At 36.7% G+C, this 18,623-nt stretch overlaps 2 protein-coding genes across 3 annotated transcripts in view; both read left to right on the forward strand.

Moving 5' to 3' along the window:
- The first annotated feature begins 1,287 nt into the window (after positions 1 to 1,287).
- Positions 1,288 to 3,705, forward strand: LOC111054937 (protein stoned-A). Its single transcript, XM_022342066.2, has one exon. The coding sequence runs from the start codon at positions 1,288 to 1,290 to the stop codon at positions 3,703 to 3,705; it is 2,418 nt and encodes an 805-aa protein (XP_022197758.2).
- Positions 2,846 to 18,623, forward strand: part of LOC111054935 (protein stoned-B) — a 44,414-nt gene continuing 28,636 nt past the window's right edge. Inside the window, exons 1-5 of one of the 2 annotated variants that reach the window (XM_039438225.1) lie at positions 2,846 to 3,791; positions 9,546 to 10,063; positions 10,860 to 11,158; positions 12,195 to 13,557; positions 14,620 to 14,776. In XM_039438225.1, coding sequence (XP_039294159.1) covers positions 9,550 to 10,063; positions 10,860 to 11,158; positions 12,195 to 13,557; positions 14,620 to 14,776 — 2,333 coding nt within the window. In that variant the 5' untranslated portion in view covers positions 2,846 to 3,791; positions 9,546 to 9,549. Of the gene's footprint in view, positions 3,792 to 9,543; positions 10,064 to 10,859; positions 11,159 to 12,194; positions 13,558 to 14,619; positions 14,777 to 18,623 lie in introns of both variants that reach the window. The other variant, XM_039438224.1, reaches the window with a different exon arrangement.

An 18,623-nucleotide genomic window follows, 5' to 3' on the forward strand; every position in this document is an offset into this window, starting at 1 on the left:
AGAGTGCTTGCGTAGCAACCTAGAGATCCCGGATTCGAACCCTCTCACAACCAAAAGTTTTTTAACCAGATCACTCCCGTGTTATCGGATGGGCACGTTAAACTGTCGGTCCCGGCTGAAGTATGACAGTCGTAAGGCCCATTGATGGCTCAAATTATATATTCAGGCGGTGGGACTTTCCCGCAAGGGACTCCCCACCAACAAAAGCCATACGAATTTATTTTTTTTCCTCCTCCTCCAAAACATACAGATGATCTAGTTCATTTGATACAAATTCAACTCTATATTGAATTGGAAACAAATTCCTATAGAATATTATCAATGAATTCCAAAAAATTATAATCTATTAAAGTCTATGGCGCACCCTCTTTGTTTACTGTCCAGTATTTTTTTTTTATTCTACTTAGATTTGAATCAGATTGAATGAATTTGAAGCCGCTCGTTTCAAACTATACTGTAATGAAGTTACTTTGTGTTAATTATTTTGTTATTAACTGTGTTAATTATTGTTGTGCATGAGACAAGAACAGAATCGAGAAATTTCGAACTTGATTCTCTTCAATGCAAGTTTATGGTAGTACTTTGAAAGAGGTATATCGAGTACAGTATGGGCAGAACTACGAAATATGATTACTGTACCTTACCTTACCTAAATTGAATGCAAAACTTGTAATTACGTTTTGAAAATTCAATTAATATGACGACCCTCTCCATAATGGACTCTATATAATCGTATCCAACTCTGTGTTTCATTGGAGGTATAGTGACAAAACTTCATTATGGATGTCATTGAATTGTGATACGCTCTTAAATCCAGTTATTTCTCCTATATCTCTTAGAAACTAAACTCTATTTTGTTCTCTATCAATAGAAACATGAAATAGTTGGTTGTTGAGTTGAAATTTGATTTGAAATTATTATTCCAAATACCAATACTGTAGTTGTTTTCATGCCTTCTCTCCTTTTATCAAGCAACTAAAATATTCTCACTTGTTTTTGAAATATTGAAAATTGTAAAATAAAAAAGGAGGTCGCTGGTTACATAGAGTCAAATAACTTCACCTTATAACTATCAATAATTCGTTACTAATATTCCAAAGCTTACAACTTTGATTTTCCAAAAGGTAATTTTCAACAAGATAACAATACAAAATTATACAGATAAAGAGAAAATAATTCACAACTTCTACTCAACTTATTTGTTATCGAATCATTTGTATGTAGAAATATCACTTATGGAATTTTCATTTATCTGTTCCAGATGTACACCTGAACTAGTAGTAGAATATGCTGAAGATCACAAAAGGATTGAAAAAGAAGAAGAAGGGCAAAAAAGGAAAGCACAAAGAAGAGGAACGTTTTGAAGCAGAACTAGAAGAATACAGGAAAGAACAGGAGCGAAAGAAGAAGCAGCAGGAGGAGGAAGGTGAGGGAACATCTGCACAAGAGGGAGGAGAAGAAGCAGAGAAGAAGGAGAAAGGAGAAGAGTGGGAGAAATTCAAAGCACTTACATCGGGCGTTGATAATATCCTAAAGAAAACTCAGGACGATCTAGATCGTATCAAATCTCAGAGCTTTTTCCAGAAGAAGCCAACAGCTGTAGAGCAAGAAGCAGCCGAAAAGGCGGAAAGAGAAGCAGCCGAAGCAGCAGCTAGGGCCGAACAGCTAGAGAAACAACAGCTTGCAGAAGCTAGTCAAGAAAAGCAGCACTTAGAAGACCAGCTTGCACTAGAATCTGAGAGTGAAGAAGAAGACGATGAAGACGAGGATATATTCGACACATCATATGTAGACGTTGTAGCAAGTGGAGAAGTTAAACTTGCCTACATCCCTGAAAGTCCTACTTTAGAAGACGATGGTCCAGATCCGTTCGACACATCAATTGTAGACCAAGTTATCAAAGAGACTCCAGAAGAGAAACGTAAGAAGAAGCTTGTCAGTTTAGGGTGTGCAGTTGATGTTCTCACTGGTAAAGTAGAGAAACCAACTACTCTTGCAACTGAAAGACCCAAAAGAAACACACGTCGTCCCAGACAACAGGATCTGCTGCTTGGGAGTTTTGATGAAGGTGGTGGAGACGCGAATATCGCATCAGCTGTTGAAGTTGTAGTCGAGGAACCTCAAAAGACACTACTTGATGATCTGCTTGATGATGATGAGTTGGGAGAGGAAATTGAAGTTGACCTTTCAATAAATCTAGCACCGATTGTTGCTTCAGTGACACCCTCACCACTCAAAGAACTAGAACCTTCTGAGATCGGTGTTTCCCCAGAACTTAAGTCTCTAGTCAGTGAGTTTGAGGAAATCACAACTGATGATAATAAAGAACAAGCACCAGAACCAGAAGACGACTTGGATGATGAATTCGCGCAACTAGCTGCAGAATCTCTAACAAAAGAAGTTCATCCCATCGAATTACCTCAAGCGTTGTCCCCTACACCTCTCAATCAAAACGAAGGAGTCAAGTTAAAACCACAGAGACCTCCACCGCCAGGATCAGTTGTAACTGAAAATCAAGTCAAAGATCTTGATGAGGATGATTTTGCAGGTGATGATCCATTCGATACATCATTTGCAGCTGAAGTAGTCCCCGGGAAGTACGAGTTGAAATTGATTGAAGAAGAGATATTGAATCATAAGGAAGAGGTAAGAAGCCTGCCTACTGTCAGTATACAGCTGCCAAAAACTGGAAGTCCTCTCAGAAATCCACTAGAATTTGATGAACATAACTTTTTGGAGGCAGATCAGACACCTCTGAGCTTCAAACACCGGGATTTACTTGGTGGAAGTACCACTGATTTGTCTAAGATTGGACACAGTCCTATAGAGCCAGCATCTGCAAAAGAGGGTGGTGCTAAGGGTTCAAACAGTGAGGAGTTGTCTTACTGTGATCCATTTGACACATCAGTAGTCAATGATCTTGTAGCCCCAGGTAAAGCTGAATTGAAATTTTTGGAGAAAGAACTTCTAGCTGAAGGAACTCCTGCCATACCAGTAACTTGTGTAGAAGAGGACGACGATTTTGATCCCCGTGCTGAAGAATCTCCACCCAGGAGAAAATCCATTCCACGTCCTGAACAGTTGTTCATTGGTGGTGATAAGAGACAGTCATTACCGAAAGTGGTAGCGTTTAATGTAACTTCTGAGGAACCGTTGGAGGATTTGTTGTCGGTTGGACAAAACGAAACAAACAAAGCTTCCAAACCGTTGACTCCTTACTATCCAGAGCAGAAACTTTTGGAAGATAAACCAAGCTACGAGAGTGAGTCATCCACTGTTTGTGAGGACCCGTTTGATACGTCTTTTGTGTCCAGTGCGCCAGGGAAACTAGAATTGAAGTTGATTGAGAACGAACTTGTCGGTGACATCAGTCAGGTTCCTCCTTCCACATCACAACAAGCAATCCCTCAGACATCAACGACATCAGTACCAATCTCCCAAGTATCAACCACACTGAAACACAGTGTTTCCGACCCCGACTTTGATCCGAGAGCGTGCGAATCGCAGAGGAACAGTGTCAGTCAGGACTTTCTTTCAGAAGGTGTTGACGCTGAGACTAAGCTCCACACCCCGGTGCTTCCGAGGAAGATAGAGGACGACCTTGACGTGTCTGCTTATTCGGATCCGTTTGATACGTCCATTGCCGAACACATACTGCCCGGGAAAGCTGAGCTCAAACTTTTGGAGAGCGAACTTATCAAGTAAAGTGTTGGAAGTGTTCAAACTTTTAGAAAAACTTTTTCGAGACTAGTTACAGAGTTTGACTTTGATCAACGTTATAGAAGCACAATGTGAGTATTGAATTTTTATCCTATTATATTATGCGAGCAATTTCTGTATATCTGTTTATATTTTTCTATCTGGTTATTTTTATAACTGGCTATTTACGTTCAACGGATCTCGAAAACGGCTCTAACTATTTTCACGAAATTTGGAACATATAAGGTTTATGATATAAAAATTCGATTGCACTAGGTCTCATCCTTGGGGAAAACTCGCTGAACGACATTAAAAGGATAATTCATCCTTGGCTGAAACAGCTGAGACTTTCGTCGTCTGTGGATAGTAAGAAGTGAGCTAGTGATTCCAAAGACCTTATCTCTTTAAGGTCTTTGAGTGATTCTGTGGAAAATCAAAATATCGCATCCCCGAAATTCATAAGCTGACGTATAGCCAGCTGTAAAATATAAATACGATTATTTTAGAGAATTTTGTCTGTTTATCAATAAATAAACATATCAAGCGAAGCTCGGTGCCCCTATATTAAAACTTATAGAACTAGTAGTTCTGTGAACAGTAGACCTCACGCAGAATTCTCATCCACAAGTACCTGATTGAAACTATAGACCTTATGGAAATACAGCAATAGACTGGCTTCTCCACACATCTGTATAATCACTTGTCAGCTGATTTATGATGAATAATTCTATAGTCTGATTTTTACGGTAATATTGGCGTATGAAGGAGGCTCCTTTTTCCTTTTATATTATCCTTCAAATGCAAAATTTCCAAAAACCTTGCACATACGTCGACGCGCAATTTAAAAAGGAACATACCTGTCAAATTTCATGAAAATCTTTTACCGCTTTTTGCCGTAAATGCGCAACATAAAAACATATAAACATTTAAACACTAGGGGCGATTGCTGAGATCGGGATTATCTCTTGCGCTCGGCTAAAAACCGGTTTTTGCGCCGCAGATCAAAAATCGGTTTGCTGAGTTCGGGATTAACCACGCTCGAGCGCAAAAGTTGGCCTACCGGAAATTATCGCAGGGAAAAACCTGCGGTCTAAAAATCGGTTTGCTGAGTTCCAGTCTAGGCTAAAAATTAATCTCGGTGGATTGCTGAGTTCAAGCGTAGATCAACTCGGATTTAAAAGATAATCTCGGTGGATTGCTGAGATCGGGATCAGGCTAAAATGTGATAATCTCAGGAGCAAAAATGATGATTTTAGACTCCAACTTAGACCTGCTAGGAGGCAGGTTTAAGTTCGGGATTAAGCTATTAACTTGCTATTGTTTCGATTTTATCAAAAACCAGTGTCAAATTGGGGTTCGTCTTTGAATTCTGAACAATTTCATTACCCATAAAGTCATATATTTGAAATGTTTTTCTACTGATTTTTAAAATATTATAACATAAGAGAGTGAAAATGAAAATACCTTCAAACAACAAGAAAATTCTTTACCTCTCACGAGAAGGGGGTCCGAGGGGCCTCCCCCGGAAAATTTTAGAAAAATACCCTCAATTTGGTATGATTTCAAGCAATTTCTACTAGAAAATCTACATCCTAATAATGAAGTTCCTTTATGTTCAGTGGGCTTATTATTATTCAATTTTTCATAGAAAATAATATATCATAGGCCTATGATATTTCAGTTCATATAACAAATAGAATGGAAATATAATTTTATTAGTCATTCAATTGTTTCAAAAAATAGTTTCAAAGTTATAGTCTTCAAACCTATGATTTTTACTCAAGTGCAAAAAAATATATTGGGGGAGGGATATATCCATGTTCCCAGATATTACTGGAGATTTGTATATCCTCCTGTCCCCGGAGTAAACTACTCTTTAATCATAGCATAACTGGGACATTTTGTGGGTACCATACTAAAAAAAAGGTGCTGGAGCATTGGTTAAGGGAACTACGTTTCAATCACATGAACTGATTTACATACATGATCTATTCATATTCATGCATGAAACTGAATGAACAATTATCAATACATTTTATATTGAACTTTCAATTGTTAAAGATGGTAAAAACAAAACTGACTTACTTCAAAAAGATCTTTCTGAAGTATTCGCTATACGCAGTTCCATAGAGTAAAGATACTGTTTGAAAGTTACCTATTTATTTGTCTCTGGCAGTACGCACTAGCCCATTCACTGTGTAGCCCATAATTCTATCATCATTCTCTCAACACTTATATTGAATGTTTTTTGGTTAAAACAATGTCTGAAAATATATTAAATTGGAAGCCAATTCCTTTGACTCAATTTCTATCAGTGGTCGATTACCTTCTACGAATCTGGGCTACGATAGTATCGATTAATTAGTATTGATTAAATGGATATAATTGGTTTGAACATAATATGGAACTGTACCTACATCAGTAATGAAGGAGAACTGTATTAAATACGTTGTAATTGTAAGAGAGTGTGAGATGATGATATCTATGTGGGGTTGAGTGTTGCTAATTGGAGGCAGCTGCGTTCGCTTGCATCATCACGGGATGCAGAAATAGTCTGCATTGCATAATTGAACTATTAAGTTGAGTCCAGACCGTGATGAGCGACACTTCGTTTGCGTGATCCTTGCTGTGGAAGTGATTTTGTGAGTGGATGTAGTGAATAATGGATTATCTTTAATACTTGGATTATAAGGAACCAATACCTCAATTCGGCCAGTGCGGTGTCCGAATTTAAAATTAAAGAGAAGTGCTGATTGCTCTCAAATTTTTTGCTGCTCCACAGAGAGACTGGCGATTTATGTGAGTACTTCAGCATCATGTCGCATTGTACATAGTGTTGCGGCGATAGTTATTATTTTTTAGCAATAAAAAAATATTACATTAAATTCCTAGCTGGACAATACGCTAGTAAAAAAATAAATTTTTGAAATAAATGAAAATGAGTTCCAAATGAACACAAAAAGGTGAGGAGTTGTTCATGTGTTCACTGTATAACGACATTTGAAATAGTTTAGAAGATTATCTAATCGCAGATGATCATTATGATGACGGTCAAGAAAGGATCGAGACTGAAAAAGAGAGAAAATGGGAGTAAGAGGGGGAAAGAGAGAGAGAGAGATTGAGATTGATAGATTTTTTCTTCTTCCAGAGAGAGAGAGAGAGAGAGAGATAGATAGTTAGATAGATATTATTTTTCAATTGTTCCTAGGCTTGTCGCCTATGGTAACATGGTTACAATAATAATTACAGTTTTACAAATTATCTTAAAGAGAGAGAGAGAGAGAGAGAGAGAGAGAGAGAGAGGGAAGAAGAAGAAAAAACAAGAAAGAAACGAATGATGGGAGAGTGAGTGAGTGTGAGTGAGGGAGTGCAAAAGCAATATGCAAAGACAGTGTGTGAGAGCCAAAGTAGCATTCGAGATGGCTGTTGCCAACATTGCGACAATAATTCCCCGTGGATTCCTCCAGTTGCGCCTCGGTCTGGCTAAACTTGAGCGTCGGTCTGGCTAAACCCGCAGATCAAAGTTGCTCTCGACCAAGAGATGACCGACGGCTAAACTCGATCTCAGCAAACCGATTTTTTAGACGAGACCAAAGTTGCGCTAGACCAACGTTGCGCCGGGGTTAGCCAGACCTGATCTCAGCAATCGCCCCTTAAGAGAAATGCCAAACCGTCGACTTGAATCTTAGACCTCACTTCGCTCGGTCAACTAACTGGAAAAGTAAAGGAGAGCATTATTGTAGATAGAATGTAATACAGTAATACTAAATGAAATAATTGAAAACTAATACCTTGGTAACGTCATAATTATTTCGGAATCAGTTTTTTAGCAAAATGATTCAAATTAAAGTCTCAAGTCTCATCAAACTTGTTTCTACAGTCGAAGTGAGAACTTCAATTTAATAATTATTGTGAATTCAATCCTTAATAGTATTGATATTATTCAAATTATTTCGTTTTAGTCACCTTTGATAGAAATTTGTTTTCTTAGTGTAAATAGCAACTCAATTCATTACAACTACTCGATTCTGATTGTTTCCAATACGTTAATTCAATACAGACGTGATTATTAAAATGACTTAAATTTGAGTTGTAAGTTGTCCAGCTCAGTATGGTGCCATAGACGTTTATGTGCGGGTAATGGAAGCTATGAATGGAATGAAATTACATTAGAATTCCATGAGAATAAAATTACAGTATCCAAATTGAATGCATTTAATAACGGTCTAGTTATGCTTGCAATATGAGTATTTATTATTTTTTATATTTGCAATATAAGTATTTCATGCGTATATTTTAATTCATTCGCACACAAGTTTGTAGCAAAGTTTAAAATCAGTCTTCAAAATTATTTTGCTTAAGTAATTACTAATTAGTTACAGACTGAGTCACAAAGGTATAAGTGAAAAAAAAACAATTCATATTCTTTTAATTTACTACTTGGGACTCGTTGTATGAGTTCTTCTGTGGAAATAGTTTATCAAGAAACTCCGTATATTTTTACCATAAATCTCATTTATGTTTATCATGAAATGTCTCGAGATTCTCAAATAACTATAATAATCTAGTCCTAGTTTTAGTGAAAATCACTTAGCTTGAAAGTGAGGTGGAAACTACCCTCCTTTAGGCGACTAGAGTAAGGTATACGTTAAAATGACAGTGGAGAAATATATGGGAGTAGCTTTGCTGATTTTTTCCTTTCATAGATAGCCAATACCTGTGTATCTTATTTGATAATATTAACTGTTCATTCCATCAAAAAATTATCAATTATACTTTATTCGCCAAGAGAGTATATTTTTCAATGATTTGATAATGAATTTTCCTTATTGAGATTAGAAGTTTTTAAAATTATTTTTCCACTTTGGCAACTTATCGGAGCTATAAAAGCGCTATCTGCTTTATTGAATGATATATGAGGATAGCAACACCAATTTTAATCAAATACTGCCATTATAACGTGGACCTCATTATAGTAATAGAGTTTGAGTTGTTGGAATAAATAGAAGTCTTTGAATGCCAGGAAATCTTATCAGTGATGGTATGAATAAATTAATAGTTATAGCCTCCATCATTTATTTAAATTAACTGATTGGAATGAATAAACCCTATAGTTGGTCCACCTTATAATGGCAGTGGAGAAAGAGGAAAACGTTGCCGATCCTCTGTCTTCTCAATGCCTTCTATATACGTTAGCTGATACAGGTTTATTGATGTAATATTAAAGGTTTATTCTCGTTTTAAATAATCGATTATATTTTTTTAAGCAAGAAATTATATTTTTCAATAATTTCATAATGAATCTTCATAACTAAGATAAAATATTTTGTTAATGAACTATTAATTCTACATTGTTAAAAGACGATCTGGCGAATGAGCAAAGCGAGCAAGATATGGCGTATTTATTCTCGTTTTAAATAATCAATTAGGCTATATTTTTTAAGCAAGAAATTATATTTTTCAATAATTTCATAAAGAATCTTCATAACTAAGATGAAGTATTTTGTTAATGAATTATTAATTCTACATGGTTAAAAGACGACAACAGAGCAAAGCGAGAAAGAGATAGCGGTATCCGCTTTGTTGAATGATAGACAAGGATAGCAATACCATTGCTAATCAAACACTGTCATTATAACGTGGACCTCACTAGAATAAGCTTCAATCAAGTTTTCTAATATAGATAATTTAATTCCTGTAGGGTAATAAAGATTTTGGGACTACTTGCACAAATATTATTCAAAATGTAACTGGCCTCACTGTAGATCTTTTATATGAATGATAGATAAGGAATAAATAAATCCTGGTCAAACTAACAATCGTTGTTTTGTCTATTTTTGCTACAGAAACATGGCGAATCCATTCCTGATGAGTGACATGGAGCCTGTGAAGCAGCCGGCCGGCTTCAACCCCTTCTTATCGGGGGGTGATTTCGGGGGCGGTGGAGCAGCAGAACCCCCCTCAGTGCCCGACAATCCCTTCATGACATCAGCTGTCGACGACTCGGCTTCCAGCGGCTACCAGTCTTCATCGGCCACCAACCCATTCGCGTTCTCCTCCCAGGAGACTAACAACTTCTTCACAACTACTGCACAACCCAGCCAGCCGGTCGATTTCACCAACATTTTCGCGTCACAAGCCCCCAGCCAAGGGGCGCCCGTCAATGATTTCTCGAATATCTTCTCGTCGCCGGCTCCGAGTGCCCAGTACGCCCAGGAAGCACAGGCTCCCACCAATGATTTCAGCAACATTTTTGCCAGCGAGCCGCCTCAGGTGCAGCAGCCCCCTCAACCCGCGGCGCCTATACCGGATCTGTTCGACAGTTTTGCTGAGCCGGCGTCTTCTGTTCCACCGTTGATTGCAGGTTGGTGTGATAATTTGAAAATCATATAGTAATAATAAAATTCATATTTAAAAAAATACATGTACTGTACTATATGTACTGAAATATTTTATTTGAAAATCATACAGAAAATAGCTGACGAAAAAGTAGCTTCACTTCACTATACAATATATTTGTCTAAGATGAAACCAAAACTCAATCAATGAAAGGAGCCTTCAGAATGTTTCAATTTTTATCATCTTCCATTCTTTCGTTTATTCAGTTTCCTCAAGGAGCCTTTTGGAAAGGATCGAAACTTTCTAACGCTCCCAGTTTAAACAATAAAGTTCACACATTTCTCGAAGATTGGATCTTCGGTAGGCCTACAGAAGTTTCTCTCACAATTACTTCCACAAGACTACAATGGATGTTTTTCACCAATATAAAAAATGTAATTTTTATTTTTCACTTTGAAAAATTACCTATTTAAAAAATACCTATTTAATAGGTATTTCTTTTTTGAATAACTTTTATATTAATCTTTACTACTTATTCTGTATAGTTGTTTCTATGTGTTTTCACTTTTCAGAAAAAATGGCTGGAAGAAATAATAAAGCACACCTAAGTAACATATTGTATTTTGATTGATTAGAAAGTATTTTCAAAGATTTCTAGATCGAGTGAGTATTATGTTTGGATTAAATAGTTGCATTTATTGCAAACCTATTAGAAAATATTATATTGGTCTTTACTTAGAATAACTGTTCACTCTTTCAACTAGATAATAAAAAAATCTTTACTTGGCTGAAACATACTTTTTCGATTAATTTGTTGATAGAAACAATGGTGCCAACCCCAGCACCTTCGACCACGATCACAGCCAACCTGCTCGACGAGGAGACAGAGTTCTTCCCGCCGGACGACGCGCAGGGGGCGAGCGAAGCGGCCCCGCCCAGGCGACCTCCGCCTCCGCGACCACCGCCCTCCAAGGAGACCAAGGACCTGATCCTGAGTGTGACCGGCGCCATGGAGGCCACATCGTCGCACCTACTCGACAGACTGCAGGCCACTAGGACGCCCAGCCCTACGCCAATCAGAGAGCTGCATTCCCCCAGTCCTACGCCTGATATGATGCAGGTTAGGATGAGTTTATTCATGAAAATTTGGTAGTAATTAAATAGTTGATGTTCTTTTAGATTTAGTTTATACTTTAAAAGCGACTTGACAGTAACATATCCTCTCAGATTGAGTTTCTTGTTTCAAACGAATTGACAGTAAAATTACACGGTTCATGCTCTTTTAGTTTGAGTTTATTCTTAAAAAATGACTTGACAGTAAGTTAATAGTTTATGTCCTTTTAGATTGAGTTAATTCTTTAAAAACGACTTGATAGTAAAATTAGATAGTTGACCAATTTTTTTACAAGAACCAAATAAAATTAAAAATGTAAACTATTAATACTGTAAAACCAATTATAAAATGAAGTAGAAGGAGCTATTTCATTGATTATGTTCACCTCCAAGTGGTATTGTGTCTCCTGTAATTCATTATTCTCTTTGTGATATTTGCTCTCATATGTACCTGACGATGTCCATGTATTTGTAATTATACTCACGACGATAGAGAATGAATTGAATTGGATTGAATCATCAATACCACACGGTATTTAATTTATTGATGTGGTATAACAATTGAAAGTGATGAATATAAATGAGTTTTATCCATAACTATAGCAGGCAAAATTCAATTCAAATATCATAATCGTAATAACTTATACTAACTTGCATCATTCATAATATGTGGGCCTGATTCATCTACTCACAAAGTGGAAATGAATTATCACTGATTACACTCGATATCAACATTCACTGAATAGATGAATATATTTAGATATTTCATAATATTTTGTTTAAATTCAATCACTCCTCACTAATTTATAACTTGTTTGTGTAAATGTGTGTACAGACTTATGTGCCACAAACACGCGCATTCCACTTTTCATCACCTGTTGCTATGCTACAGATATAATAAGAATATCATCAGCTGATAAGAGGTGAAATTTTGCGTGTTCTTGGCACTTGATTCTTCTCGCACCTATTGATTGTATTTTGGAGCTCCACTTTTCAATGCATAGAAATCAAATAACTGAATAATATTCTCAAATATTTTACAGGTTACTGATCTCCTTGGAGACGGATTTGGCACTGTAATGGAAGAGTCGCAACATGATGAGGCTGAAGTCATGGATCTGCTTGGCTCAGGAGAGCCTTTCTCACAGCCTGCAGCACAGCCATTCCAACAGCCAGTGGAACCTTTCCAGCAATCAGAACCTTTCAAGACATCAGAGCCCTTTCAACAATCAGAGCCCTTTCAACAATCAGAGCCTTTCAAGACAGCAGAACCCTTTAAAGCAGCAGAACCCTTCCAGGCATCAGAACCATTCAAAGCAGCAGAACCCTTCCAGGCATCAGAACCATTCCAGCAAGCAGACCTCTTCCAGGCATCTCCAGAGCCCTTCCAGCAACCGGCTGCTCCATTCCAGCAACCTGTGAGGCCCACACAACCACTTGTTGAACAGGTCATGCCCCCAAGCAGTAGCATATCAATGCTGTCCATGACACCCAGTCCAGAGCCGATTGTCTCCATGGCTCCTTCCCCCACTCCAGTGGCTGCAGCCCCTCCCCCAAGACCAGCACGTCCAGCGGTTCCAGAAAGACCAAAACTTCCACCACAGCCAGCTGTTGCATCTGGACCACCTCCAAAACCACCTCCACCCACAGTTCCATCAAGACCTGCTGCATCACCATTTGCTGCCAAACCAAATCATGTTCCAGAGCCTGCTGAAGTTGCAAAACCTGTTGATGCTTTCAAAGAGCCAGAAGTTGCCAAAGAAGAGGCAGACTTCTTTGGGGCACCTGCAGCACAAAGAACATCGGTTCCCAGGGAAGATCCATCAATAACCGGCACCAGTTTTCTGCCAACTGCCACAAGTGGAAATGACCTGTGGGGAGCAACCTCAGAAGTAGCAAAACCAGCAGAAGATACCTTCACATCTCCTCAACAGAATGTGTTTGCTCAACCTGCAGCAGTTTTCTCTCCACCCAAGCCACAGCCTGCTGAGGACATCTTTGCAGCACCTCAGGCAGACATATTTGGAGTTCCACCTCAACAACCCTCCCAAGATATCTTTGGAGCACCTGCCCAAGATGTCTTTGCAGCTCCCACTCAAGCCGCTCCAGACCTGTTCTCCCCTCCAAAACCTTCTGCAGGAGCTGATATTTTTGGGACTGCACCTGCAACTGGGCATGATATCTTTGCAGCTGCTCCTGTTGTACAGGAGCCGGTCACCCATCCAGCCAGCTACAATATCTTCGACGCTCAACCCGCTGCACCAGTTGCAGCCGCCGCTGCTCCCATGGAAGATGCGTTCGATGCATTCACTGCCAAGTTTGAGAGTGCTGGTCATGAGAAAGCCGGTGCTGATGCTTTTGATGCGTTCGGCTCGAATGCGTTTGGAGCGCCAGCTGATGCTAAAGGTACTATTCATTTTAAAATTAATAGTTGTACTAATATCTTCAGTACTATCATCCTATACTAATAAACGAGCAACTTCTGTTTATATGTTTGTATGTTTAGATGTTTATATGTTTGTATTTCACGAAAACGGATCTCGAAAACGGCTCTAACGATTCTCACGAAATTCAGAACATAGTAGGTTTATAATATGAAGATTCGATTGCACTCGATCACATCCCTGGGAAAACTTGCTGAAGGACATAAAAAGGATAATTATTATTCATCCTTGGAAAAACAGATGATACTAATTATTTCGTCTTCTGTTGATGATGGAAGTGAGTGAGCGAGTTCATGAGTGTGTGGGACTGTGTCAAAATTATGACTCAGCTGTTGAACTTTTGTAATCATTCAATCAGGTACTTAGTGCCGGTTGCAAAAAAGCCGGGTTATTTTCAATCTTGATTAATTCCAGTAAAGTCCATCAAGTTGAACATACAAATTCATCATTTTGAAGTAAACTACTATATCAGCACAGACTATATATAACTCAGTACTCTTGGGAACCCGATCGTAAGCCATATACCATAAAGAAGAGGAGGGAAAGTAATGAGAATGCCATAAATCATTAATATTTTGGAATACTGCTCCAGTAGATTAGAATTAGTTCCACTGCATAAAGATAACATAAAACTTGGAATTTATTACACAGACTTTTAAATCTAGAAATGTGAATAGTAATTAGAGTCCTACCTACATCCGAGAAGTGCTGTATAATATTGGTAGACATCATCTGTTAATAAAACTATTGAAAGTACTTCTAGAGAATTCTAGAGATAATTTTCAAGGATCTATATAGTGTTTTAGGGAACCTTCCAAATGTCTGTCCAGTAAAGCTATTCAAAAAATAGTGTGAATAAGAATTAGATAAGTTATCTAAATAATTATCATTTGAAGAAAACATATTTATGAGAAAAGATTTATGAAATATTCATTTATTTAAAGCCATGATTGAAGATTCATGATTGATGGATTTATTTCTTAAAGTGTCTACTAGAATGATTATAATAATTCTGTGTGTGTAGGTGATGGAGTGAGCGGATTTGGAGCGGACGACAACTTTGATGCATTCCTGGCTCTGCAGGAGCCCCCTCCCGTGCCACAGAGCACCCCAGCCAGGGTCAGTCGTGGCGACTCCAAGGACTCAGACGACAACGACAACGACTTCAACATTTTCATCAAGTATGTATTACTCCTTGAAACATTTAATTGTAATAAGTTTTTATTAGAAAGGGTGCTTTGATTCTTACATACAAGTAGCCCTCATTAACAAAGTGAACATTGAAGATAGCTTTATCAAAATTAAGTGACTGTATCGTTCATATTATTATTATTATTATTATTATTATTATTATTATTATTATTATTATATTATTATTATTATTATTATTATTATTATTATTATTATTATTATTATTATTTTTATTACAACGAAAAACACAGGAGAAGATGAATGAATGGCGCTGCCCTCAACGTTGTCGTGCTGCTAGGGAGGTAACTGCTGGTGACAATAGAGATACTGAAAGTGTGGTAAGTGATGATCTAGACTTCGATTTAGACTCAATTACAAAAACAATCTCTAATCCAGAACTGAAACTGGTTTTCACGTGTCTTATGAAGAAAATTACAACTTTACACGATTCCGTGAAATTCATGAGTAATAGCTTCGACGAAGTTCTATCACGTGTAAAAGGAAATGATAGTAAAATAGCATCTTTGGAAAAACGTTTAGTTATAAAAGACAAGAAAATCGAGGATCTGGAATACAAATTGAACTCTATTGAACAATACGGTCGTAGAAATAATATAGAAATCTTTGGACTTGAAGAAAATCAGGATGAGAATGTTTATGAGCTAGTGACAAAAACTGTTGAAAAAATTGTACCTGAGTTTGTGATAGGAGATATTGATATTGCGCACCGTTTACCGACTAGGAATAAGAAACAAAATAATTCTATCATTGTCGTTCTGAAAAGTAGGAATTTGAAGGAAAAAATTGTAAGTTCTGCTCGAAAGGGCCCTAAAATTAAGCAATCTCAGATAATTTCCTCCTGTTCTAAGAATGATCAATTGGTGTTTGTATCTGAAAATCTTTCCGCCTATTTCAAAAACCTAAAGTGGCTGACCAAGCAGCAAGCTGTTAAGCATGGATACAAATATGTATGGTATAGAAATGGAAAGATTCTAGTTCGTAAGAATGAAAAGGAACCTGTCATTGAGATATTGAGGGATAATGACCTCACTAAAATCGTTTGAATTATTTCAGAAGCATTGTTCAGATATGCATTTTCATTTTTAATTCGTGCCAATGTTTGATCATGAAGGAGACGAATCAGTTCATGATTTGTTTACTCAAAATTTTGCAAATGAGTTGAATCCAGACTCAGATTCATTTGTTAAAGAGAGTATTTTCCATGATGTTACTGAGCTCGAATTGTTTGTACCTCTTTCTTCTTCTTTAGGGACCAATAGACATAATATGAATGGTGTCAAATCCAACTTCAATTCACTTACTCTCAATATTAGAAAAATCCAGTTGCACTTTGATGAATTCATACTAGCTTATGATAAATTTATTCAATCACTTGACTTGATATTTTTTACAGAAGTACAAACTAAATCTTACCTGATGGATCATTTCAAAATTGAGGGTTTCAATAAGCATTTCTGGTTGCGAGAAGATAGAGGTGGTGGTGGTGTTTGTATGTTTCTAAGAAATTGTTTTATTTTTGAAAGGATAGATTATAATTTTGTTACTTTTGAAAATGTTCAAGGATTTATACGTTCTAGTATTAATGCAAATTTCAAAACTTATTTCTTGGGTATTTATCGCCCTCCTAATTTATCTAAGTCTAATTTTATCAAAGAGCTCAATGAAAATATTAATAATGTACCCATTGATTGTAAATTCTTGTTGTCAGGTGATATCAACCTCAATTTGAATGAGGATAGGTCTTCTATTATAAAAGAATACTTAGATACGCTCTATTCCATGGGATTTGTTAGAGGTATTTGGAGTAATACAAGAGAGGTTTTCCTGCAGGGAGTACCGGTTAGATCTTGTTTAGATCATTATTTTGTTCGATGGATGAAGTATGATGAACCAATCTATACTGGTGTAGTAAAAAGTAGAATAAGTGATCATTTTTCTGTTTTATGTTCATGTCCAATAGATCAAAATCTTAGTGTGAATTCAACTATTGGGAGTGATTATGAATATATTTACTTAAAAAATAGAATAAATCGTTACCTCAGCGATCTTGATGTAAATAGCATTTTAAGTTTGAATAGCTGTGATGAGCTCTATAATGAGTTATGCCGAGTCTATGACTTGGGATATGAAAAATCAAAAATCAAAGTCAAAAAAAAATCTCAAGTTAAACTTAAAAAGAATTGGATGACTCTAGAGTTGCATAGGAGATTGAAAGAAAGGGATAATTTGTATAGACACTCTGGTACACCAGAGGGCTTGGAAGCATATAAGAAATATCGTAACAAATTAAATAAAGATATTAAAAAGGCAAAGTGTAATTTTCTAAAAAATGAATTTGAGACAAACATTAATAGCATAAAAAATACTTGGTCATTAATCAACGTTGCCATGGGTAGACAAGAAAAGTTGTCAGTTGATGATAATATAATGAAACACATAGTGGTTGGTGATAGGCAGGTTGAGGAGGTTGTGGACCATTTCTGCAGTGAATTCACAGAAGGTGTTAGAGCTGCAAAACATGAGTGTAATATTACTACTTATTTAGAAAATGATAATGATACCAATGTTAATTTCCCTAGCTTTGACTTACCTGATGCAGATGAATTAAAAATAGGTAATATTATCAGAAGTATGAGTTCAAATAAATCTCCAGGGATTGATAATATTTTGATGTCTGATATAAAAAATCACAGTATCAAGTTCATACCAATTATCACAAGATTAATCAATTTATCATTAGAGGAAGGTAAAGTTCCAAATAAATTGAAAACTTCCATAATAAGACCGATTTTCAAAAATGGATCCAGATCAGAAATTTCTAACTATCGGCCTATTTCAATACTTTCTTCACCTGATAAGATAGTTGAAAAGTATATTTGTAATGAATTAGTTATGCATTTAAAAAATCACAATTTAATCCCTTCAGCTCAATTTGGATTCCAACGCGACAAATCAACTGGTCAGCTTTTATCCCAATTATGTAACTATATAAATAATAAATTAAATAAGAATTATTACAGTCCATGAGTGAAATTGGTTTGTCAAGACGAGGTATTAACTGGTTAATAGATTATTTGAATAACCGAAAGGTTACTGTTAAAGTAGGAAAATCCTACAGTCGCCATGAATTTGTCACCTCTGGTGTGCCACAAGGTTCCAATCTTGGACCATTGCTTTATCTGGTGTCAGTAATCACAATGGTTGGTGTTTCAAAGGAAACTGAAATATTTCAGTATGCTGATGACACAGTTATGGTAGCCAGCCACACAAGTTTTGATGAAGCAAGAATATTGCTACAAAGAGACTTTGATAGAATGCAAAGATGGATCCATGATAATGGCTTGACTTTGAATTTTAAAAAAACCACTTGTATGCATATGAGACCGCCACGTCAAACCTCAAAGTCCACTAATATTACTATGCATTCCTTAAATTGTCTACATGAGAATAACTTTGGAACTCCTTGTACTTGTAATGAAAAGGTCAAACAAGTTACAATTCAAAAGTATCTTGGTATTTTCATTGATGATTGTTTAAAGTGGGGTCCTCACATTGATAGTGTATGCCAGCGTCTTCGCTCATGTCTATTTGGTTTATATAACTTACAGCGATCTGTCTCAAAGAAGACATTGATAGTTGTTTATAAAGCCCTAGCTGAATCCGTAGTAAGATACGGTGTCAATGTTTGGGGTAATGCAAGTGGCTATGAAATTGATAGAGTTAAGAGATTACAAAATTCCTTGCTGAAAATAGTTCATTCAAAACAAGAGAGTTACCCTAAGCCAAATTTGTTTAAAAAATATAGCATTCTTCCTG

This window comes from Nilaparvata lugens, chromosome 11 (assembly GCF_014356525.2).
Source record: "Nilaparvata lugens isolate BPH chromosome 11, ASM1435652v1, whole genome shotgun sequence".
In the NCBI taxonomy this organism is placed as follows: domain Eukaryota; kingdom Metazoa; phylum Arthropoda; class Insecta; order Hemiptera; family Delphacidae; genus Nilaparvata; species Nilaparvata lugens.